The sequence below is a fragment of the Watersipora subatra genome, chromosome 4 (genome assembly GCF_963576615.1).
Source record: "Watersipora subatra chromosome 4, tzWatSuba1.1, whole genome shotgun sequence".
In the NCBI taxonomy this organism is placed as follows: domain Eukaryota; kingdom Metazoa; phylum Bryozoa; class Gymnolaemata; order Cheilostomatida; family Watersiporidae; genus Watersipora; species Watersipora subatra.
The window spans coordinates 5,759,187-5,785,453 of NC_088711.1; the positions used below are offsets into that span (position 1 = coordinate 5,759,187).

The 26,267-nt window shown below is 39.1% G+C and overlaps 1 protein-coding gene across 1 annotated transcript in view; it reads right to left on the reverse strand.

Annotated features, from left to right (window-relative positions):
• The window catches only part of LOC137393176 (glucosylceramide transporter ABCA12-like), a 47,399-nt gene extending 24,733 nt beyond the window's left edge, over positions 1-22,666 (reverse strand). Inside the window, exons 1-26 of the mRNA XM_068079612.1 lie at positions 22,537-22,666; positions 21,896-22,156; positions 21,148-21,353; positions 20,486-20,712; positions 20,136-20,266; positions 19,367-19,553; positions 19,027-19,141; positions 18,488-18,711; positions 17,913-18,174; positions 17,172-17,370; positions 16,144-16,339; positions 14,951-15,190; positions 14,351-14,558; positions 13,652-13,929; positions 13,153-13,354; positions 10,407-10,576; positions 8,435-8,861; positions 7,264-8,253; positions 6,836-6,998; positions 5,642-5,808; positions 5,172-5,374; positions 4,164-4,323; positions 3,418-3,522; positions 2,630-2,836; positions 1,640-1,817; positions 1,135-1,299 (exon numbers count right to left, since the gene is read on the reverse strand). Of these exons, the coding sequence (XP_067935713.1) occupies positions 1,135-1,299; positions 1,640-1,817; positions 2,630-2,836; positions 3,418-3,522; positions 4,164-4,323; positions 5,172-5,374; positions 5,642-5,808; positions 6,836-6,998; positions 7,264-8,253; positions 8,435-8,861; positions 10,407-10,576; positions 13,153-13,354; positions 13,652-13,929; positions 14,351-14,558; positions 14,951-15,190; positions 16,144-16,339; positions 17,172-17,370; positions 17,913-18,174; positions 18,488-18,711; positions 19,027-19,141; positions 19,367-19,553; positions 20,136-20,266; positions 20,486-20,712; positions 21,148-21,353; positions 21,896-22,156; positions 22,537-22,657 (5,992 nt within the window). The 5' untranslated portion in view covers positions 22,658-22,666. The remainder of the gene's footprint in view (positions 1-1,134; positions 1,300-1,639; positions 1,818-2,629; positions 2,837-3,417; positions 3,523-4,163; positions 4,324-5,171; positions 5,375-5,641; positions 5,809-6,835; positions 6,999-7,263; positions 8,254-8,434; positions 8,862-10,406; positions 10,577-13,152; positions 13,355-13,651; positions 13,930-14,350; positions 14,559-14,950; positions 15,191-16,143; positions 16,340-17,171; positions 17,371-17,912; positions 18,175-18,487; positions 18,712-19,026; positions 19,142-19,366; positions 19,554-20,135; positions 20,267-20,485; positions 20,713-21,147; positions 21,354-21,895; positions 22,157-22,536) is intronic.
• Between the last annotated feature and the right edge of the window lie 3,601 nt (positions 22,667-26,267).

Below are 26,267 nucleotides of genomic sequence, written 5' to 3' on the forward strand. Positions count from 1 at the left end.
AGCAGCAGTTAAGTACTTCAGTTTTTGATCATTTGAAAGATGTCAATGGGTAAGCATAACATTAAATCTATCTGAATTTGTGCATACTTTGATGCATCCTTGAACTGACATTGAGGTCGGCAGTAACTAGCAACCTATATCTAGCATTAAGGAACCAGGGGTAAAAAAGCCAGCAAGAAGTAGTGAAAGCAACGTTCATAAACAATCGAACATAGACATCGGATATAGACCGCCTCCAGCAGAGAGCAATTATAGCAAAAGATCTTGAAATAGATGGTATAGCAGAGGAATTGATACGAGAATAGCCAATAAATCTTCAGTAGCAACAGTATGTATTTGCATTTACCATTTCTACCATTTGCACCATAGAACATTTTATGCAACTGAGCGTATTCTTCCTGAGTTGTTTCCCGGCCAGCAGCTAAAATGGTTATAACTAGGATGAGCCGTTGAGTCTAACAGCACTTGAGTCTAACATATTCTCTTAATATATTACGTAGATTTCAGCAGCTTCTGATCACCCAATGAGTATTGATTATTTATTTGGGCGGCTCAAATGTCTCGGACAGTTAGCTGACTAGCAGACAATCAGCACCGTGATTAGTTCATGTCGTTAAATAAATATTCAAATGAGCCAATCGAAATGTCTTTGGTTTTGCTGACTTATGCTGACAGCAAGGCTTAGCTACAAAATCTAAAACTACTTAATATTTTTGTTAATCTTTGCCGGTTAACTGACAGATTCAAATTGAAGTAATCTACAACATGTTCAAGTCCCATAAAAAGCAATATTTTATGAAGCTTTAGTTACTGCCCATGTTATTTCTACAATCTACAACTCTTAACTTAAAATTCTGCCACACATCTTGCTGCCAACATCCTCACATCAAACCACACATCATACAATCTTACAACCCTTCAGCCTATAACTCCACTACCTACAACCTTGCAGCCTGCAACCCCCTAGTATACAATTTTACAACATTTACTTAATGTTGAGATAATATTTGCATAAGGCTGAAGTTTTGCATAAGGGCCATGTGTATATATGTGCATGTGTACAGAGGTTTTATTGCTCGATCATTAGAAAGTATACCAGTATATGAGTAGCTATGTACAGCTCTGACAACTTACGATAGCTGGTGTTGGTTGGATTAAAACTCTCCTCAAGGTCAGCAGGATACTCTGGGGATTCTGACTCCGCAAAGTCTAGTTGGCTAATAGCATTTTGCTCTTCATTATAGCCTGATACCTCGCCTCCACAGAGCATAGTCGACAACGACATCGACTGAGCAGCGGCTAAAAAATACACAGACTTATACTTCCTGTTCATAATGTCTGCAGATATTGGTGAACTATTTAAAGAACATGATGGTGAACAGTGATTTGAGTTTTTGAAATCTTCAAATCTCTGCCTTATTTATATAGCGTGAAATCTACAGATGATTGAGTAGACAACTCTAAAAGAGCCAGATCCTTCATGCGACAACGCAATTAGGAGCAAGCTGCTAATGAAGAGTTATCCTATCTGTGGTGCTGTCAGAATAACATTTAATGAAGGTGGGTATATTTATTGGATGCACGGTTGCCTCGGCACTTAAATACTTCCACATGAATTTAATAAATCTACGACCTTCACCTGAACTCGCTGAGCCTGCTGAGTCTGTAGGCTGAATAAACGCAAAGTCAGAGTAAAGTGTTGCCGTTGCATCTGACAGTTGTGCCATTGTAACAGAGAGCTCTTCTTGTAATGGCACGAGGATCTCAGCTGCCTCTTTTAGCTCTGCCGTGTCTACCCCAAACTTATCACTCACGATCTAAAAGTAAAAGATTGTCTTGAAAATTCCTACTGTAGTTCTGTAAATTCTGCCTGGTATTTCTATCTACTAGTTATACCTGCCAGTTTTATCTGCTAGTTTTACTTGCTAATTTTCATTGCTAGTTATGCTTGCTGGTTCGACCTGCTGTTTATGCTGACTAGTGCTATCTGCTAGTTTTGTCTGCTAGTTTTATTTGCTAGTTTCACTTGCTGACTCTCTTTGCTAGCTTTACCTGCTTATTCTACCTGCTAGTGCTACCTACTAGCTCTACCTACTAGTGCTACCTACTAGCTCTACCTACTAGTGCTACCTACTAGCTCTACCTGCTAGTGCTACCTACTAGCTCTACCTGCTAGCTCTACCTACTAGCTCTACCTACTAGCTCTACCTACTAGCTCTACCTACTAGTGCTACCTACTAGTGCTACCTACTAGCTCTACCTACTAGTGCTACCTACTAGCTCTACCTGCTAGCTCTACCTACTAGCTCTACCTACTAGTGCTACCTACTAGCTCTACCTACTAGTGCTACCTACTAGCTCTACCTACTAGCTCTACCTACTAGCTCTACCTGCTAGTGCTACCTACTAGCTCTACCTACTAGCTCTACCTACTAGCTCTACCTACTAGTGCTACCTACTAGCTCTACCTGCTAGGGCTACCTACTAGCTCTACCCACTAGCTTTATCCAAATACACATCTAGAAGCAAGGTGACAGGACTACATTTGCGCACATGTAAAGCATAGCCTTTGCACCTAACGTTTGTCACATCGACCTTAGCAGACTGAGGAGAATGAGTATGTAGTGACCTTAGCTAGCATATCTGAGACTTGGAGGTTCTTAATAAGCTCGAGTGCGATGCTGGTGGCCAAATCTGGGTAGAGGCTGCATAACGCACTGCTGATATCCATGTAGCTCAGTTTCGAGTCTGTCGGCAGCACAAGGAGGCTACGTAGGTATGTCTCATCACACAAGTCCTCTCTCAACTTCTGAACACTCAGTGTCTGTGATGTCATCTGCAGAGAATATAAGATGTGAACATAAAAAAAACATAAGTCTTGTGTAGAAGTAGCAAGATTGATCTCTAATTAAATCTAGAATTTACACAGAGTTTCACAAATCTACAATGCGCTGTGTTTGGTATACCGGCCTCTTCTGTCTGACCCTGTCATCTCGATGTTAACGGAACCTATTTTTATGTCAATTATAGTACTGGCTTAACTGGTAGGTAACAGGATTAAAAGCACGCTTTTTTAACGCTCACCTGCATTTATTTGCACTACAATGTTATTGAGTCAAGAAACATAAGCTTAGGGAGAGAGGAAGCAGGCTACCCACAACAAGGGGGCTCCAATTGGTATACTAGCTGCTAGCTATGATAGCGAGCATTGTAAAAGCTACGTATCATCGTAGGCACAATCTGAGATTTGGGTTATGCATAGCTTTCAATCTTCATTAGTGTTTCCAGAAAGAATAGCACAAAGTCTTTTCCGAGTTTTCAGGTATTTCATTTTTAGATTAAGGTAATTACGCTTCTTTAACCAGAGACTCCAAAAAACGACATAAAGCAATAAAGGAAAAATTTCTTTGAGCTTACCAAACTCCAAGTAAAGTACGAGTCCATGAAGTCAGATATCTCTACCTCGGTGAGGTTAGTGTTGCTTCTCAAAAAGTCTTCAACTTGAGAAGGATCGTTCAAAAGCTGTGAATGTGAATAACATGAATATAGTTAAAACTATATAGCTACCAGTGATCGGATAGAGAAAGGATAGAGAAGATAGAGAAAGGATAGTTCTAAATACAAAATATCCGTCATTTCAAATTAAATGTGAATTCAGGCAAGCAACACATTACCAGCAAATAATAAGATGCTGAACTCTTCTAACGAAAGAAAGGAAAGTCACTGCAACCATGAGTAGAGATTACTCACTGAGACCAAGAGTAAAGAGTACTCACTGAGACCAAGAGTAGAGAGTACTCACTGAGACCAAGAGTAGAGAGTACTCACTGAGACCATGAGTAGAGAGCATTCACTGAGACCTTGAGTAGAGAGTACTCACTGAGACCATGAGTGGAGAGTACTCACCGGGACCATGAGTAGAGAGCATTCACTGAGACCATGAGTAGAGAGCATTCACTGAGACCTTGAGTAGAGAGCACTCACTGAGACCATGAGTGGAGAGTACTCATCGAGACCATGAGTAGAGAGCATTCACTGAGACCATGAGTAGAGAGTACCCACTGAGACCATGAGCGGAGAGTACCCACTGAGACCATGAGCGGAGAGTACCCACGGAGACAGTGAGTAGAGAGTACTCACTGAGATTATTAGATAATACTCACTGAAGCCATTGGTATGTTAATTTTGAGAGCATCTCGCACAGTTTTGAGTGCTCGAATTCCATTTAGCAGCAACTTGACGTCATCTAAGATATTGCCCACTTCCTGCCCACTGACCACTGCAGGCAGTCTTGTCTCCAGGAGGTCCAGTATTCCGATGAGACTGCAACAAGACCGGGTAAAAAAGACAAATATATGGCTAGTACACTCTGTAAGCGCAAAGGACAGCGCATGCAGAAAAAAATATGTTTCACATTTGGACTAATTAAATAAATGGTGTTTCATAATACCAAAATAGAAGTTTTGCAAATACTCAACTATTAATTATTTGCTACAAGTTTTTGTTGACCTTTCCATATTATTGTCTATGCATCAGATATAAATAGGTGAGTGATGCAATTGTCAGGCTATTTAAAGCGTTACTAACTGAACTCCACTCGCTCCCATTATGATTGCCATTTAAAGCTGAGAAATACAATTGTTGGTTGAAGTTTTAACTACTTGCCGATGTTGGATAATTCTCCTGCTGCTACATGTATATGAATATGTTCACATACTGCCTGTCTATCACATTCTGTATCTACTGACTGCATGACATTGTTTCTATGACAATGTTGAGCTGTATACTGCTACATATAGGCTACACACATTGTGTCACTATATCACTCATATGTCAAGTAGTGTTGAAAAATATGCTTTTTCTTTATCTTGACTACTTGAAAGCTCTTAACATGAGGAATGTGAGTAAATGCGTGAAGTCACTGAGAAAGAGGGAAAAGATGAGTATTCTGTAAAACTGTGTTACATCCTATATTTATATCATTTCTACTTCTATACCTATGATGCTGTACTTCTATGTACATTCTACTTGTCTATAATACTGTACTTTTATTTACTCCATACCTGTCTATAATACTTTATCTCTAAAGTACTCCATACCTGTCTATAATAGTATACCTCTAAAGTACTCTATACCTGTCTATAATACTATACCTCTAATGTACTTCATACCTGTCTATTATGCTGTCCAGATTGTTTCCAGAGTTCATGAACTCAGTAATTTCAGGAAGAAGCTGAGCAAGGGCCGATAAATCCGGGTTGCCAAGTATGTCCATAAGGTTAGGTATATCCAAATATTTTCGAAGTTGCCCGATCAGAGTGTTAAGATGCTTGGCCATCAATGTGAAAAAGTCCTGCATGTCTTTAGAAGCAGCCTAAAATAGCATTCAGCCGTAGCTAAGCTCTAATAAAACCAGCAATCCATGGAGAGGGGGCAACAGCCCCCACCCTACTTCAGAGGATTGATCTTGGGAGAAGACAACCCTTGTATTCATGTTCCTTCAAGCACTTATAAGTATGGTAGAACTGCAGCAGACCAGTCTCCAGAAACAGGGTGAGGCTAGTACTTAACTACTCTGTTTATGCACATCTATGTAAAAGTGAAAAGCTACACGAGTGAACCAAGTAACAGTAAAATTTACCAGCTGCTGAAGTCTTTCAGCATTAAGATTGCTGGCCATCTTACTCCAGAGGGCTTCTAGTGCTTCAGAGTCAGCGCATAAGGTCATTGCGAGCTTGCTGGCTCTTCTTGATTCCGTGAAAGTCAGCTTCTCCAAACTTTTTGGGTTGCAGACGACTTGTTCTACATCTACAGAATAGTGCTTAAATTTATAACCAAGCTGTTCTGTGCAGAGACATGTACACTGACATACAGAGACATGTACACTGACATACAGAGACATGTACACTGAAATGCAGAGACATGTACACTGACATACAGAGACATGTACACTGACATACAGAGACATGTACACTGACATGCAGAGACATGTACACTGACATGCAGAGACATGTACACTGACATGCAGAGACATGTACACTGACATGCAGAGACATGTACACTGACATACAGAGACATGTACACTGACATGCAGAGACATGTACACTGACATACAGAGACATATAAACTGACATACAGAGACACGTACACTGACATGCAGAGACATGTACACTGACATACAGAGACATGTACACTGACATACAGAGACATGTACACTGACATGCAGAGACATGTACACCGACATACAGAGACATGTACACTGACATACAGAGACATGTACACTGACACGAACATATAGAACATGGAAGTATGAGATATTGACCAACAAAATACTGACCAACACGTCATCTCTAATATAAAAATGTCTAGACTTCCTTTATCAGCCAGCACTCAAATAAAAGCAAGTCAACCCATAAATTTTAACCTGATCAGCTGATCTTATGAGAATAACTGCTAAACGTAAGCAGTTTTAAGGTAGACTAATACTAGGTAAGTAGACTAGGTAGGCCTAGTAAGCTAGGTTAACCTACCAACCAGTTTAAACTAACCCTTGATAGAAATAGATTAACCTACCAACCAGTTTAAACTAACCCTTGATAGGGATAGGTTAACCTACCAACCAGTTTAAATGAACCCTTGATAGGAATAGATTAACCTACCAACCAGTTTAAACTAATCTTTGGTAGGGATAAGTTAATCTGCCAACCAGTTTTAAATAACCCTTGATAGGGATAAGTTAACCTACTAACCAGTTTAAATAAACCCTTGATAGGAGTAAATCAACCTAACAGCAAGTGTAGAATGAATTAAACTGTCACTAGGTTTGAATGAGTACCTGGTAGGGGCAAGTTAAGAAGCTCCAGTATCTGCTCAACATCTACGAAAGTGTTGAGGAAGTCTTCAGCGCTAACTAGGGAGGCATTGCGCTCAAACACATCACTTATTTGCTCTTCAAATGCTGTTGTATTAAAAAGGGAGCCGATTCTGCTTGCTTGAACCTGTCGAATGTACCAAATATAACTGATAGCCTGTGCACCTTTATGTTGGTGGTTAGTTGACATATCAACAAATGTTTTCCTCAGTACTATATGGATTAGATTCTATGTTTACATTGAAATTCTGATTTTTAGGAAGATGGTTAAATGTACAGTTAGTGATTAACAATAAAATACCTTTATTATTAAAAATAAAAGTGTAATTTCCTACAGCAAACTCTATACTTTTCAGACAGGTTTTTTCTAGCATGATATAAGAGAGACTCACCTGTCCCAGCAGGTTATCCAAAATTCCTTCTAGTAGAGGCCGGAGGGCAGTCAACGAGTCAGCATTGAGGAGGTTGCGTAAGCCATCCAGGAGTTCCATGTATATATTGACATCATTGGCTAAGGTAAAGTTGGAAGTAACCAAGTTCTTGAAAGCATCCTCATAGCTACCGTTGATGAGATCTCTTACCATATTCTGAACTCTCAAATTAGAAGTTATGGCATCATGAATCATGCTGCTGCAGTCAAAGCGTGTTGTCGACAAATATTCTGGATCACCGATCAGCAAGAAGTCTCCTACCAGAGCAGGATTCGCTATTCGTGCGATTAAAGTTGACATGTTCATGGACGGCAAATCGTACAGGAAGTCATCAAACTCATCGATAGACATGATCATCTTATCGACGATCGAATACATAACTTGAACTTGTACCAGATGCGGTTCGGCAAGACCAAAGCTAGGAGTTTCATCTACCAAGTCAATAAGGGCATCGCACATTCCTCCAATATTATTTGCATCTGGGTCAAGGATGCTATCGACAGTTGTCAGCATCATGTTCACATACGGTGACACGTCAGGCATTCCTTTGCTGAAAGCTTGCATAAGTCGAGTGATGACATGAGCATTTTGAAGGAGTCTTTGAACTTGTTTCAGAGCAGATCTGAACGGACTTTCGGTGAGTGGTGGCAAAGGCTGGTTGGACCCTGTGAGTCTGGCAAGTACGTTCATCAATTCTTTCATGTCAAACAATTCCCAGACGCGTGAGAGGATTAGAGAATTATTAGACGCGACAGCGCATAGATTCTGCTGGATGGTCACAACGTCTACACCAGCTGGGAAGGAGATGCTTTCATTAAATTTTTCAGCATCACAGAATAGCGTTGAAGGGTCAGCTTGGAGTATGTTCAACATCTGGAGAGGGTTGAAATGAATTGTTAGAAACTCAGAGACGGCGTCTGGAGTCATCGCTGCTTCAAGTAAGGCTCTCACCTAAACAGACCACGTACCATAGCAAGAATTTACTACAAGTCAGCTACAGGTGTTTCTATAAAGAATGAGTACGTTGACCTAGTTTTGGTGAGAAATACAAACTTCCAAATAATCTACACAATCTTTATTTAGAAATCACTAAATATCTAGTAGAGAATAAATACGAAACATACTGACTTACCTCGTCAGCATCTGGGAAAAGCTGAGTAATCTCGATAGTTGTTCCTTGTTTGTCTAGCATTTCTAGCTTATCATTTATCCAGCCCATGTACTGAGAAGCTGCGCCGACAGCGGTCTTCATCTGCTGCCAAAACTCTGTGTCTCTCAAAAGAGGGTCCAGCAGATCAAGCATCTTGAGTACAAGTTCTGGCATGTTATTGACATAGCCTTGACCTAGAGCTTCAATCAATGGCATCCAGTAACTTATATTGAATCCTGGGAAAAACTGAGGTGGTAAGGAACCCATGCTACCAAGGACATCTATGAGCTCTCTGATTGGTGTAGCCAAGTCGCCTAGAGTAGTATTGATTGACATAGAGTTAAACCGTCTGTAGGAGTAAATATACTCCCAGTCGTACTTTCCCATCATCACCTGGTCTAAATACCACCTGGCAAATAAACAAATACTATGGTGAATACAGCTGTTGTTTATCAACCTCTATTGACAACTTATAGCCATGAGGCATTCCTTATCATGTACACTGATAAAATAGTGATGTTATCGTGGCTGAGTGTGAACTACACGCGCACTGTGTATCATGAGTTGTAATTTGACACCTGCATGTTGACTCACCACAATATGCAACTGCTTTCACAGCATTTTACAGCAAATCGTGCTGACCTTCACATTATCAGAAAATAGAAAATAAAAACAAACAATCATTTGCTTGATTAGTAGTACATTAATTTTTTGCCTGCTTAAACCATGCATAGTTATAATATCTATAAAAACTTGGCAAAAACATTGATTTAATTTTGTGATTCCAAGTTGGCAAACATGAAAAAAGATTACCACAGTGGCGAGTTGGCAAACCAAGATTTACGCTAAGCAAGGTTTCAAGGTTGCTTTTTAACCTTCTAGAAAAAAGAGCTCAACTCTTATTCTGCTTATGCATAATAAGAGTTTTCAAAGTGGACTTGTTTAATAAAGAGCTTAGATATGAGTGCAATGCATAGGCTGTATGTACAGAGAAGATGTATAAAACTGATGTATTGAAATTACCACTATGAATTTTGGTTGGGTAAACAGGTAGTTTTGCTCAAGTACTTGAACTACATTTAGCCTAAGTTCTAAATATTTTAGCCCACCAGCCTAAGTTGAACAATTATTCAAAAACTGGTAAACCTCCATGCCTCACAAAAGTTGCAATAATAGTTACTATTATTGCAACTTATGTGAGGCATGGAGGTTTACCAGTTTTTGAATAATTGTTTAACTTAGGCTTAAGTCTCCCAGTCGTACTTTCCCATCATCACCTGGTCTAAATACCACCTGGCAAATGAACAAATACTATGGTGAATACAGCTGTTCACCTAAGTAGTGATCTTTAGGAATTAGAGGTTGGGCTCTAAATCGTGAGCAGATAACTCACAGATTGCTATCTTCTTCAACTTCGCCAATTAATTTTATGTTACAATAGCAGGCTTATTAATGTTACGTTACAATAGCAGGCTTATTAATGTTACGTTACAATAGCAGGTTTATTTTTGTAGTTAATCTCTCGAAGCTCGAGTGTGATGTCTGCTTAGCTTACTGCAAGCGGAGGCTGTGCAGGGCAACATGTTTGCACAACATGTTGTGCAAACATGTTACACTTGCAGCGATTGGGGAATCTTGGCTGGACATGCCTCATCTCCGAGGCAAGAGAACGTTGATGACTGGAGGCATACCCAGTTGCAGAGAGCAATTTCCAGTCATCACCATTGGCCTTTTTTAGAAACTGAACCCCAACTTGTTGTTCTGTTGTTGGCAGGTCAAGGGTGCTAGACCCCTAGGCCACAGCAACTCTCTTTAAGTAGTCTTTTTAAGCTTACTTAGAATTGTTGAGTAATAAAGACAATGACAAAGAGTGTCAGGCTATTGATACTGATACGATACTGATATGATAACGATATACTGTATGATATTGGTACTGTATGGTGCTAAGACTAACATTTGAATAGCCATATCAAGCTGAAATATTTCCAATATGGAGTAGTTGCGAGCTCGCAGTTCAACAAGCCAACTGTCATCCCTCACACCGCAGAACAGAGACGTCAGGTCAACATAATCAGGCAGGTTAGGCAGTAATGTTCTCACGGATGTTTCATTGCACAGTAGATCCTGGAGAGAAAATAAGAGAATAAGCTAACTTGGTTTCAGATAGCGATAGTTTAATTGAATCATGCTTTAAAAACAGACTGTTTTGTTTAAAAACACTTAAAAATTGATAAAATTGTAAAGAAAGTTTGACATGGTTCAAAAGATAAGAGTAGACAACAACCAGATCAAACCAAAGTAGTCGAAAGTTTTAAACGTCTGAGATAAAAACATAAGATGGTAAGATCACACATACGGTATGTACGAATAATACGGTATATATGAATAATACGGTGTATTATGAATAAAAAGGTATATATGAATAATTCGGTATATATGAAGAATACGGTATATATGAATAATACGGTATATACAAATAATACAGTATCTATGAATAATACAGTATATATGAATAATACGGTATATATGAATAATACGGTATATATGAATAATACGGTATATATGAATAATGCACACTTGATCATAAAAACAAGCTCGTCAGCAATTGGGGAAGCCCGCATTATATTGTTATACTCGATGTGTTAATAAGTAATAATTAGTGACATTAAAACATTTTATTTAATTGCTTCCTAGCCTTAGATAAGAAAAGTATTGGGGGCCTTCAGTAAAGCGCCAGCGACAATAGTTAGGGCTAAAAACCAAGTTTTAGTACATTTATAATATTAAGAATGCATATGCTTCAAAAGAGAAATAACCTGACTCTTACAAAACTACACAAACAATTACAGTTGAGTCTGATGTCAAAAAGAATAGCAACCAGAAAACAAAAAATTTATATGACTGGGTGGATTTAATGATAGCGAAGTCATAGCAATTAAGGTGATAAGAATTGTTGTATTCATGTAAGAAAGGACGCATAAGATATTAGAGTTTGCTAACAGAGTACATGTATTCATGTACGGAAGCATATGATATTAGAGTTTGCTAACAGAGCACATGTATTCATGTACAGAAGCATATGATACTAGAGTTTGCTACCAGAGCACATGTATTCATGTACAAAAGCATAATATATTAGAGTTTGCTAACAGAGTACATGTATTCATGTACGAAGGCATAAGATATTAGAGTTTGCTAACAGAGCACATGTATTCATGTAGAGAAGCATAAGATATTAGAGTTTGCTAGCAGAGCACATTTATTCATGTACAGAGGCATAAGATATTAGAGTTTGCTAACAGAGTACATGTGTTCATGTACAAAAGCATAAGATATTAGAGTTTGCTAACAGAGCACATGTGCCACATGTATTCATGTACGGAGGCATATGATATTAGAGTTTGCTAACAAAGCACATGTATTCATGTACGGAGGCATATGATATTAGAGTTTGCTAACAAAGCACATGTATTCATGTACGGAGGCATATGATATTAGAGTTTGCTAACAGAGCACATGTATTCATGTACGGAGGCATATGATATTAGAGTTTGCTAGCAGAGCACATTTATTCATGTACAGAGGCATATGATATTAGAGTTTGCTAACAGAGCACATTTATTCATGTACAGAGGCATATGATATTAGAGTTTGCTAACAGAGCATGTGTATTCGTGTACGGGGGCATATGATATTAGAGTTTGCTAACAGAGCATGTGTATTCGTGTACGGGGGCATATGATATTAGAGTTTGCTAACAGAGCATGTGTATTCGTGTACGGGGGCATATGATATTAGAGTTTGCTAACAGAGCATGTGTATTCGTGTACGGAGGCATATGATATTAGAGTTTGCTAACAGAGCACATGTATTCATGTACGGAGGCATATGATATTAGAGTTTGCTAGCAGAGCACATTTATTCATGTACAGAGGCATATGATATTAGAGTTTGCTAACAGAGCACATTTATTCATGTACAGAGGCATATGATATTAGAGTTTGCTAACAGAGCATGTGTATTCGTGTACGGGGGCATATGATATTAGAGTTTGCTAACAGAGCATGTGTATTCGTGTACGGGGGCATATGATATTAGAGTTTGCTAACAGAGTACATGTATTCGTGTACGGAGGCATATGATATTAGAGTTTGCTAACAGAGCATGTGTATTCGTGTACGGGGGCATATGATATTAGAGTTTGCTAACAGAGCATGTGTAATCGTGTACGGAGGCATATGATATTAGAGTTTGCTAACAGAGCACATGTATTCGTGTACGGGGGCATATGATATTAGAGTTTGCTAACAGAGCACATGTATTCATGTACGGGGGCATATGATATTAGAGTTTGCTAACAGAGCACATGTATTCATGTACGGAGGCATATGATATTAGAGTTTGCTAACAGAGCATGTGTATTCGTGTAAGGAAGCAAAAGTAAATGCCATTTTAGCTGCTGTATATCAGACTTAACCAATTTATGTCAGATCTAAGGAACGCTGATAATTGGTATAAAGTTGGTTTTTACGTCTTTGACTAGCAAATGTAAATGGATTTATTTTAAACATGCTTATTGGTGGCACAATTGCACAACACAGATGACTAATTCATGTAACTAATTCAAAATAGACTACATGTACTAGATGTTACTACCAGCTGGACAAGGGCCTAGCGGTACAAATTAGAGTTGTGTTCACCTGAATCTCTTGTCTCTGCAAGAGTGCAGTCATTGTGTCCTTGTACATATCCACATAGAGTTCCTCAGTTGCGTCAAAGCTCATGTCCGTCATCTTAGAGAAGAGCTCAATGAGAGCTGTGCGATTGTTCATTAGAGACTCAAATGTAAAACCAGAGCTAACGAGGTCTGCCAGCACTCTCTCCGATGAGCCCATTATCATGCTGAATAAAACAACAGACTATATTTTTTTCAAGGATACCAAGCAAAATATAACAGCAGTCAAAATTCTGTTGTCCATCTACATTGCAGCTGTGAACATGGTGAAAGCATAGCACTTCAGACCTGATGGTCTGCTGAAGAATAACATACATGTAGTTGGTAAGTTCAAGAAATAGTCTCCAATTTTAGACACCCATTTTAGTTAACATAACCAGCTGATAAAACAACAAGAAGTGTTTCATCACAAGCAGTCAAGTTTGACAGCATCAAGCATGAAACGGCACATCATTTCTCTCTACCTGTACTGATAAATAATTGTCTGGAAGATGGGCCAACTCTCGCCGGCAGCATCCTTCAGCAGAGGTCCATAGGCATCCAAAAGGCGCAGCAGGCTTCGAGGATCAAATTGCTGGAGACTTTCCCACACTGGTGCGAATCGAGAGAAGTTGAATGCGTCCATAAGAGCTTGGTCTATTTCAGTGTTGTTGGTGGCTAGATAAGCGAGAAGGGTTGCAAACTCCTGAGTGTTGTTGAACAGATTCTTCCATTCAACAGGCATAGAGCTGTTGCTTGTCAGCTGTAATAATATTGATGCCAATGTTATTACTTTTATTTCAGTCAGTTCATTCTATGATATTGTTTAATGAAAGTCTGAATCAAGTCCAAAGCTGTTCAATATTTAAAGACAAACTTCTACAAAATTTTATTGGAGTATTTAGAGTATTAGAGTATTTATTAGTAGTAATAGTAGTAGTAATAGTAGTAGTAATAATAGTAGTAGTGGTAGTAGTAATAGTGGAGGGGATAGTAGTACTAGTTTGTGAGTTTCCACCCTTTGGCACATTGAATACTGTCACAAACTTACAACACATCTCAGTAGATCAATTATGGTTGTGGTGCTAACTATATACAATTTAGTAAGAGAGACTCAGTTATCACGATGAGCTGCTCAAACGGACATGTAGTAAACACTGAAAATGGTAATAATATATATTTACCAGACGAATGATCTCTGGTACACCAGTCTCATCACTAAGCTCTGCTATAAAGACCGTTATGTTAGCATCACAGAAAATGCTCTTAATCAAATCGTGGTCAATGGATACGCCTTCCGGTGTGATGAGAATATTTTCTGCACTGAGTAAGCAGATTTCATTCAACTTGCCAGCAATTATGAGCCTGAGCGTATCAGCAGTTGGTTGCGACCTGTCAAACAGACACGTGGTTTGCAGCGTCATCACAATACTTAGAGCTATGCAAGGAGTGACTGCAGTGCTTCAGGGGATGAATTCTACATAAGCTTTCTTACTCATCAGTACAATACACTCATTTGAACTTCGAAGGAGAACTGACTTTGATGAGTGTCTATATGATTGTGGAATACACATTATCTCATCATAGGGTTAAAGATATTTCAAAAGAATTTGATCTGATTGGAGACGATGGTTTGTGAAGTGAATGCATGTGAATGTCAGAGAACTAAAAATGAGAAATCTGATAGACTAGTGAGGCCAGTGTCATGCCTAAAAAAGCATGTGAGTGATACATATGACAAGACTGCATTTATAACATTGGCAACCGATGTGAATGATACTTACATTAAAATGGTGAAAACTGTCTGTGGAGAAATGTTGAACACCTGCTGTAAGTAGTCTCTGAGAGCTGGAGAGTCCCCAAGCAAGGATTCCAGCGAGATCTCATTGTTTGCTATGATGTCTTGTAACTTGCCATTCAGATTAGACAGAATGATGTCATACATATTGAGAAACTTGGAGAGTTGCTGACCAAACTCTGATGATTGCAGCAATGGGTTCAGGCCTTCCATCAATGAGGCAAAACTGAAACAAGCATGCCAATGGTTAGAGAGGTGGTGGTAGCCAATGGTTAGAGAGGTGGTGGTAGCCAATGGTTAGAGAGGTGGTGGTAGCCAATGGTTAGAGAGGTGGTGGTAGCCAATGGTTAGAGAGATGGTGGTAGCCAATGGTTAGAGAGGTGGTGGTAGCCAATGGTTAGAGAGGTGGTGGTAGCCAATGGTTAGAGAGCGATGGTGGTAGCCAATGGTTAGAGAGAGATGGTGGTAGCCAATGGTTAGAGAGTGATGGTGGTAGCCAATGGTTAGAGAGAGATGGCGGTAGCCAATGGTTAGAGAGACATTGGTTACCACCATGTCTCTCTAACCATTGGCTACCACCATTGGCTAGAGAGACATGGTGGTAGCATATGGTTAGAGAGAGATGGTGGTAGCCAGTGGTTAGAGAGAGAAATGTTGGTAGCCAATGGTTAGAGAGATGGTGGTAGAACCCAGAGCAGTTGAGACATAACATTAATAGTAGATATAAGGGAAATGCATGCTGCTACATTGGAACAATATGTGGCCTCTGTTTCTTGTATCAATAAGCTGAGTCAAGAAGTTGAGGGGAAGATAACGACTGTGTTGAAAAGGTAAAGCTATAATCAGTTAGATCTTTATCTAAAGACAAGAATGTCATGTTATTTGACCAGGAGTACATGAAGTATAATTTCTGTTATAGATGACGTTCATTTAGTTTAAGCAGATGACAATGTGATGCAAGCAATATAAATACTGAATCACTCGCACAATGGTGGCAACAAAGTAATGAATAGGAGTTTGAAAGTTGAATAATGTAAAGATCTGATAAAAACTGCTAGAATTATAATATATTATCTACATGTGAGCTTAGTTTGAAATGAACTTGGTTCTTAAGAACTTTGAATAAAGTTACCATTGCTTATTTGAGAGTCAAGCAAGGACAGTCATGAAACTACAGACCTGTTCGGATCAAGAGCAAACTGCTGAGACATCCAATACTGTTGTACTCTGTCGAACAGCTTCATGTACTCTGTGACATTCACGAGACTGAGAAGACCTGGAGAAATGCTTGGTGGTGATTTTACCATCTGCTCAATGAGCTGGCTGAGTTCTACAAACCTGCCCATGTATCCTGCCCAGTCAAAGTTAGAGCGGTCTTGGCCGAGAGCCATCTATAATTCATATATATGAGTTCATAAGTCTCCTAAATTCAATATACATGTATACTCACCTTAATCTGACAGAAGTGAATACATTAACTGTGGTAAGTGTATCCATAGTTTGTTGCTCTAATATAGCATAACTAAAGAGAGAGATTGGTGTATGACTACAGAGTCAGCTATAAAACATGGAAAGGGGACTTTGAAGTAGAATTATAAGGTCTCTACAAATTAATTATTGAGCTCATTCTTCTTCTAAGGCCTAACAAACATGTATGCTAAAAAAGATTTCCAGTGTTATCTCATTAGTCATGGTTTTCTATCTCTATGTCTTTATGTATGACTCAAGTTGACCACTAAAAGTTTGTTTTGATCTTCTGCACTCCTTGGGCAATTTAAAAAATTATGTGCAATGAAAATGAAGGAATTTTATTTTTAACTAATGCTTGTAAATATTGGAACCAATTTATTGTATATTGAATTAAATTGAATTACACTGCTTGAGTTGATAGCAAATGAGAATTATTAATTTATAGGAACTTGCCTCAACATTAACCTTTCACCTACATGTATGTATGTACTTGACTGACTTCTATGCTAAACTTATATTAAAATATATTAAAAGTTATATTTTAAAATTAGTCAGGATTTTAATAACAACCTAAATGTTACCTAAATGAACGCAACAGTTCTTCTACAATAATAGTTGAGTTTTTGACTAATAAAAACTAGTTAGTTCAATTCTTCATAGTGAGCAACTAGCGTTAAACATGAGAACAAAGGAAATACTACCAATAGGAGATTAGAGTGCGATACTCAAAGTAGGACAAGCTGCAAATCTTACAAGTTGTGGACGATAGTACTTGTAGAAGAACTCTTCCTTGATCTCCTCAAAGAGGATAGTAAAGTTTATGGTGCAGAAGAGGTTTTGCAGAGCAACTATATCTTCTGGAGTTGATTCCACAAACAGCTGTGATAAATCCATTGTGCATGGATTGGCTTCTGGGTCAGACAAGATTGCAGCCAACTAGAAAGACCATAGTAGTCAATTACACATGTGCAAAATTGTCATCAAAACATAAACAACTCATTATGTATAGCTATAAACTCTTGTGTGGTAAGGTGAGTGATACATGTGTGGCAAAGTGAGTGACTCATGTGTGCAGTATGAGTGACTCATGAGTGGCAGAGTGAGTGACTCGTGTGTGGCAGAGTGAGTGACTTATGAGTGGCAGAGTGAACGACTCATGTGTGGCAGAGTGAGTGATTCATTTGTGGTAGAGTCAGTGACTCATGTGTGGTAGAGTGAGTGACTCATGAGTGGCAGAGTGAGTTACTCATGAGTGGCAGAGTGAGTGACTTATGAGTGGCAGAGTGAGTGACTCATGTGTGGCAGAGTGAGTGACTCATGAGTGGCAGAGTGGGTGACTAATATGAGGTTGTCCTATCCTATAAGTGACTTATGAGGGGTGGAGTAAGTGATTTGTGTGTAGCAGAGTAAGTACTGATAGCAGAGAACAAAGGCTTGACAACAGACTTGAATTTGACTGTCACTCAAAACTAATTTACCTGAGAGATTTTCATGGGCTCGGTGAGCAGTAGCTCCAGAACCTCAGGCAGCGCTGCAGCAGACGCATTCACCAGGTTTATCAGTTGCATTCTACCCCCAAGGATGGTGTCGAGTGAAACCGTCTCATTATACTGACTCAGTTCACCAATGGCTACGTCAAGGTAGTTTTGTATAATTTGAGCGACAAGCACTACTTGCTGGTAGTCAGAAAGAGCACGCCCACTTAGACTTGACTCAAGGCTAGATAGGGCATCGGCCAGCCTAAAAAACATCAAGAAAAACTTGCAGTTTTGCACCAGCTAAGACAACATAATGCATATTCATTCCTAGCCTTCCTACATTGTAAATATTGTATACTTGAATATGGAAAATAAATGGTTGCAGAGTAGTTGTTGGAGATCTCTTTCCTTTAATTGGTTGAATAATCCAATCTTGCTCCAAATATCTAAACATTAGATTTTTTCTCCTTAAATTGTAGCTGAGAACAAGCGTTCAAATAAAATGAAAACAAAACAGCACTAACTGAATAAATAGCTGATAGCACAATTCACTCTTTAAACAGACACATGCTTACCTTCTGAACGCTGTCTCCGTGCTCATGGTCGAGGCCAAAGCTTTGCTGAGATTTTCAAGCCATGTGATGATGTCTCCATCATAAAGGAAAAAGTCGGTAACAGGCGGCGGTTGGAGTGATGTAAAGAATATGCCAAGATTCCTGGCTAAGTCATTCGTGTTAGCAAGCAGGTCGTTCCAGTCAAAGTCTGAAGTTATGTTGGAATAGACTGCGAGGTTTTCAATCTGCCCGAAATAAAAGGTGATCATTTGAGGTGGCTGTGACTCATTGGCATATATTTCAGTATATTAATTAACATGCTATGTAAGTCTGTGATGTTAGTTAGATCAGGGTAATCTATGAACTACTTTCTCGCATAGCATAAATATGAGCTAGTCTGTACAAAAGATTATCAAACCAAGGTGAATATGAAACGAGGCTTATTGATATACAGAAATGTAGCAAATCCCACTTTTACACTTTCACATTGAGTAACTGAGTGCATGTTTTTAAACTAATGGTTGATCAACGCATGCTTTAGTACGAATTTACAAACTGACCTCCTCAATAACGACATCAAATCTAAATTCCTTGAGAAGTTCGTCAAGAACCTTCTGGAAATCCGTGTCACACAGAATAATCTTCACAGCTGTTACATTCACACCGGCTGGGAACCTGAAGATAGAATAGCGTGCCAGTCAACATTAAATGTAAATAAAAACAAGTAGAACATTGACCCATGGCACCTCTGCAAAAGGTAAATGACTCCTTGAACGGCTTTAACAAAGTTCCACTCATACTCTAGTTATACTTAGCTAGGAAGTCTGGAAATAGAATGCTAAGACTACGATTAGAAAACCAAAATCAATATAGAGAATAGTCAACTATTGCAGGGCTTACTTTGATGAGCATATCAGCTGCTGAAAAGCTGACGTGGAGTTCACTCTCATAATATCAGCAGGAGATATAGTCAGCTCTGCATTCAATAATGCCTCTACAAGGTCTGGTGTAAAGGCAAACCCATCCTTGAGAAGTTTCTCGGCAGCGGCAGCGTCTCGCAGCAGTGTACTCAGTGTCAAGTTCACAACTAAAGCAGTCAAGTAAAAGAATAACATCTGCCGGGGTACAAAATCTCAAAGCTGGTTCACACTTTATCACTGTATGTCGGAGTTGTCCTCTCGGTGATTGTTCGTCGACTACGTGCACCATAAATTGAAGGCATCGTCAAGGCAGCCCGCATGCTTCGGGAAAGATTGCAGCTGTCAAACATTTTTGATAGTTCAGGGAGCGTTCGTGACAGCCTGTGCAATTTGCACTCCTTCGCCAATGGTTAGGGGAGGTGCCGCGGTTCCCTTGATCTATATTTTTTCTCACGGCTGCAGGACTAGTACTTCGTGATCACATTGTATAAGGAGAATGATATGTTGTAGACTGTTCGCTTATGTAAACGCGGATGGGTTTATGATAGAGTGAACATTCTTATCACAGATGATTACAGAAGTATTGTATGATTAACATTGACATATGCCGATACAGTGTGAACCAGCCTTCAATGTGATCGGCCAACTCAGGATCATGCAGCTAACTATAAGATCTGAGATCGACCATGCTATATTATGTGATCATCTTCCTATTTGCGGAAAGAAAACGTCATCCAACCCATACATACCTGGCAGTTCAGCAGTTCTATTGGCTCCCACCTCAGCTAGTATATTCATGACCTTGAAATATTTCTCAGCCTCTCTCCACCAATCCATGCTTCTCATGAATGGCATCATTCCATTCAAAACATCACCAACCCTGTAGCATCAAGCGCAGCTAAACAACTTCTCATAAACAAAGGTCAGTGATGTAGTCCTGGAGGCAACATACCCTATTTAGAGTTTCAACACTTTCATTACACTGACTGGCAGACGTAGTCCTAATATCAGTAATCGTCTTATTATGTACACAAAACAGAGTCTATTGGACTAGTTCAACCTAATGTGATAGCTAAGATATAAAAAACTTGAAGCTTACATTTTGAGCTCAAACTCTGGGAGAGACTGAGTGAGGGCAAGCAGATAGGATTGGAAGGTTGTCTCATTGGTGAATAAGGCGAACTTTTCCTTTAGATCTACATTGCCGTACAGAACTTGGGATGCATTCGCCAATGATTCGATCTTTCTTATCAGCTCCATTTCCAAGTTGAAACTCTTTCTGATGTTGAATACTTCATTTGATTGGTTGCTCAAAACACTATTGATCTGCAGAAAATACGAGATCAGATAAGTCAGCATAAGATAAGCGTAAGATACATTCAGAAACGTAATAAAAGGAAGTAAAAGTTCTAAACCGTTAATAATGATAAAGTTAGTTTAGAGACACGCATGGGTGTCTAGCTAACACATAGTGAGCGTATATTAAGATACAACGGGTGCCGTGGCAGTCAAGCTACTCAGCACCTCAGCAGTAAGATTTAAAAGGAGAGAGAGTTATGCTTTCCATACCTGAGAAACTTGGATATGCTATACCTAACTGAAGAGCATAGTTATATACTTTAAACACACTTGAAAAGAAGATAAAAACCTGGTGTAGTGTGACTTACTGAGTGTAACAAAAGCATAAGAAGCTAACAAGACTTGGGAAAACTCTAGAAAGTGGGGATGATCTGTAACATCATATAGAGGAACACAACCAACCCTTTGTATGAGAGAGTCAATCTGCAGAGACTTCTCCAGCTCCGTCACTAGCCCTGTGCCATAATCGGATAGCATGTTGCATAATGCTGAAGAAAGGTCCGTGACCTGTATACTCTCAGGTACTGAGAACATATCTGCAAACTGTGTCACGTTGCAGACCAGATCAATGATAGCCGTGTTGTTGTCAGCCGCCGGCAGGAAGAGCTCTATAAACTACAAAATAGGGAGGCAGCAAATAGACCTAAAATTAGTAAGAAACAAAATATGCAGATGAGAATCCTATGCAATGCAAGTAGTTACCACAATAGTATAGAATGTGCTAGAAACTATCTGTGACACAAGGAGATATGACAGATAAATCTGTCTCTATGAATATGCTGATGGAGGTCTTGCACTAGACATACAGTCAACGTCGGTACAAATTTTTGCCAACAAATGTTACTGAAATTTTTTTAAAGTTTTACAAACAACACTTTTCGAGTAACACAAAAATTTAAATATTACTTATCTCGAGTTTGTGTATCTGAGATAATAGTATCCTTGCATAACAGTCAGTATAAGACAATAAAAACTGTTTATCTTTTGTGAGTTATGTGATTTTCGTAGAGTAGCGCATGTTTATAAGAAAAGTTTTTTACCACTGCTAGACAGACACAAAAAAACCATGCTTGACAAGATTGGTATTCCAGAGAGCAGTTTAGACTTGCCAGAAAGTCTCAGAAAATGGGCGGTTACAGTATAGCCTGACCAGCTACCTTATTTGCTTTAAGTGAGACACCAGTGACGAGCTTGATAACTGTTTCATCATCTAGGGAGAGAGACGCCTGCAGGTACTCGTTGAGGAGGGTAGCATTGGGAAACAGGTCAGCGAGGTTAATAGACCAATCATAATTAAGGTTCACTCGTGACACAACGTCATTCATCCAGCTTTGAACTATTTGGGCAATCTTGAGGTATGGTTCCACGTCTGACCAGAATGGTTGTGTAGAGAAATAGCGAATCATACTCTCTGTAAGGAATATTAATAAGGGTAGCTGAGGCACTGAGAATGCACGTTACACAAACATTACATACCACAACCTAAGGCTACCACCGATGGTGGAGGGAAACACATTTTGGGAAGCACTGTTTTGAGGTGAGTGCTAGTTGTTCGGGTTTGTCAATAGATAATGTTACATAATCTTCAGCCTTCAACTAGTTGATGTAAAATGGTGTTACAAATGATGTATTGATGATTTCAGTAGACAAAGTGAGGAAAGCCTTGTTGCTAAACAACCTTTCGGTAGCTTGGTTTCTCAGGACCAAACCTGTTTGTAATTCTCAGCTAATTACTCATCAGGAATTATCTTACCTTTACAATAAGTGAACCATAGGAGTTATAGAGCTAACCTGTCATCTGAAGATAAACCTCTGCATCAGCCCAGTCTATGCCAGACATCAAGTCTTGGGCTATTTTGCCGAATTCATTAACATCAAACGGAGGAATAATACTTGGTGCATTGGTGGCCATTTCAGTAATGATAGCCACTACATCTGAGAGGTCTTGCTGAATCTGTGTAAGGCAATATATATCCATTATTTGCTGTTAGTAGTAACACAAGACTAAGGCCGCAAAATATAGGAGCTTTGTATGGAGTATAAAATACACAAGGACTCGGAACCCGTAGTCCTTCCATGAGAACCCACCTTGGTCCAGTTAGCAGCAGTCGTGTAATTGCTCTCAACTATTGTCATTATCTCCGGAATGTTAAACCTCTGCATGAGCTCTGAGAAAAGGACAGTGAAGTTGGCTGAGCATAGGAATCCCTTCACTGCAGTCATGTTCACCTCTGGTGGAATTGTTAGCCGCTCGAGGAAGTCACTCTTGTCATCACACACTAAAATTGTTTAGCAAAAACCTCTTCTTGAATAAGTTTTGAAAAAGTTTTATTTGAGAGTTCTTCAGTTAAATCGCCATAGTAGATGCATAACGATAGTAATAATAATGATGATAGTATATGACAGAGAGAGATGCTAAAGACTTTATCAGCAGAGAGTAAGAGTATAGTGAGGAAGGTGCAGTCAAACATCATCACAGCATCATAAGGAAACATGAAGATGCCAGAAAATTTTGGCGACACACCAACAGCAAGGCCTTAATGGGCTATATCACACATAATAGTAGTAATAATAATACTAGTAATAATAATAATAGTGTTTAATTCAATGCCAAAGAGATCAACATAATATAAGAAGAGTCAATGTGATTTTTGCTGCCTCTACTAAAACCTTCTCAATGAGTAAGAAAGGGCCAGAGTTACTATGCATACACTAGTTACTACTACTCTGTGCAGGTGTATGTACTCACACAGAGCTTGAGGGTCACGGGAAGAATACAAAATCTGAAGATCACCAGGATTCCTGATACTGACACTAAGTAGCAGTGAGTACATCTGAGGAGACAACTCCAATGCTTCCTGTAATGTTATCATAAAAATGAACACCAGCCACCCGTATTCTTATTACTTTTATGTGACTGGGAATGTTCTATGGCCAGAGATGTATAGCACTAGCGACACAAGTCACAAATAGAAGACAGAGAGAAGAACAAAGCTGTTTCATTGAAGTACTAAGTGAAGAAAGCTGCAGGGGAAAGTTATATCCAACTGATTAACATAAGAACTAAATGCCTTATCATTAACCACAAATACCAAACATTTGTTAATTACCACAATATATTCTCCAAGGCGAGAGTCAACTGCTATAATATCAGCAACTGTTAGGTTCTGCCCAGGTCGATTCCAGAGGTCAAGTTCATACTTGAGAGAGTTGAGAAGTTTTTCAAGCACTGCACCGAACTTGTTGAACTCAGGACTGTTACCAAGAAGAGGTGTCAAGACCTGGTAGAAATACTGAGTGACCCTGTAATCATAGTAAAGTATTTTCGTTAATAGTCACCAAACTTTAGTCAATAGATTAGACAAACACTCGTAAAAATGTGCAATCCAACTCTAGCAGAATGTCATAAAAAGAAGCGCGATACTTCTATGAATTGACTGATGCCAGGTTCAGCTGCCTTTGATCATACATGTACCTCATGCACCTCATACATGTACATCATACCATACCTTTGATAATACATGCATTGTACATGATAAATATGGTTTTCATTTGTCCATTTTCATGCTCAGAGCTCAACAACACTCTGTAGACCAACTGAAGCAGACGAATGTTCGAAGAGTACTCACAGGTCAACGATGCCTTGGAGCTGCTGACTATTCAATCTGTTGAAGATACCCTCCCAGACGGAGGCATTGAGCCAGCCCCAGCTGGGGTCAACAATGAATGTAGGAGGATTGGTTATTAGGTACTGCATGAGGTCATTGAGTCTGTAGATCTTCTCTAAAGTGGTGCTCATAGACACAGGAAATGTGTTGTTCATCTACAAAAAATGTGTGGTTAGAGGTGTATGATACAGATATCAAAATTTGTGTATATAGAGGTGTACTATTGATATCAAAATTTGTGTGTATACTGGTGTACTATTGATATCAAAATATGTGCACATAGAGGTGTACATACAGATTGTGTATAGAGCTGTACATACAGATATCAAAATATGTGCACATAGAGGTGTACATACAGATTGTGTATAGAGCTGTACATACAGATATCAAAATATGTGCACATAGAGGTGTACATACAGATTGTGTATAGAGCTGTACATACAGATATCAAAATATGTGCACATAGAGGTGTACATACAGATTGTGTATAGAGCTGTACATACAGATATCAAAATATGTGTATATAGAGGTATGCATATGGCTATGCAACTATTTAAGCCAAAGTAGCTCTACAAAGCCCAGTTGTATGAGAATTGTACTGGGAGAATATTCAACGTTCCAAGTATTATTCATGATGAAACAAAAGGGAAGGTGTATACAGTAAAACGGCATAGAGGCCTAACTGAGTAGATGCTACCAAAACAGTGTAGACATAGCACCTACCTGCAAAAGTATATGTTCTAGGTTAATATCTACCTGCAGAAGTATATGTTCTAGGTTAACATCTACCTGCAAAAGTATAAGTTCTAGGTTGATATCTACCTGCAGAAGTATATGCTCAAGGTTAATATCGACCATTAGTTCCTTGGCAACCGCAGTCCAATTGTTGGAGCAGAACTCTTGCATGAGATCATTCAGAGAAGCAGCACTGCCACGAGGAACTGTCAGGTAGGTTGCTGGACTGGTGCACAGAGTAGTTACTGCTGACTCAGCATCAGGCAAGGCAAACAGGTTCGAGAACTACAGAATAATTCAGGACATCACAACAACACGCCACAAAGAGGTAGCGCACTGCAAAGATAGCTTGGGTAGGGGTTACTCGGCTAGCCAACTTCAATACCAAGTTTGTTAGCTGTTTCAGCCTATGCTTTTGCCAAATCAGTCTTAATTGATCAGTACATGCTGTAGACCTCAGTGTACATGCTGTAGACCTCAGTGTACATATAGTTCATGATATCTTTTCATGACCGGTCATATATCTGTAGTGGTCCTTCCAGAGCTTCATCTAGGTGCCCTGGCATCTTGCAAACTCATATAGATACGGAGCTATCATAAACCAACCTGTGGTGTTTGGCCTGAGGCCATGAGAATCTCCACAATATCAGGTAAGTATTTGAGAAGGTTCAGTGCTTTCACAGCAGAAGGAGACGACTCCACTAGAGTAGAAATATTAACCTCCGTAGCTAAAAATGACAGTTTAGTACAAAGTAGTGCAACTTGCAAAGCAAAGTATAATCAACAACACCGTACATCATATGGAATAGGTATGTAATAGTGTGTGCAACAGTTCATGCAGCATGTAATTCCCTGTGTAACATATGCTAGCTCATATAGCATGCAACTGTACCTGTAACAGTAACATATAATAGTGCATGTAACAGGTTATTTAAAATATGAAAGCCTTTGTAGCATGTAAAAGCTCTTGTAACATGTAAGAGTTTATGTAGTGGCATATATAACATATAAAAGCTCTAGTAACATGTAAAAGCTTGTGTAGTAGCATATATAACATATAAAAGCTCTAGTAACATGTAAAAGCTTATGTAGTAGCATATATAACATATAAAAGCTCTA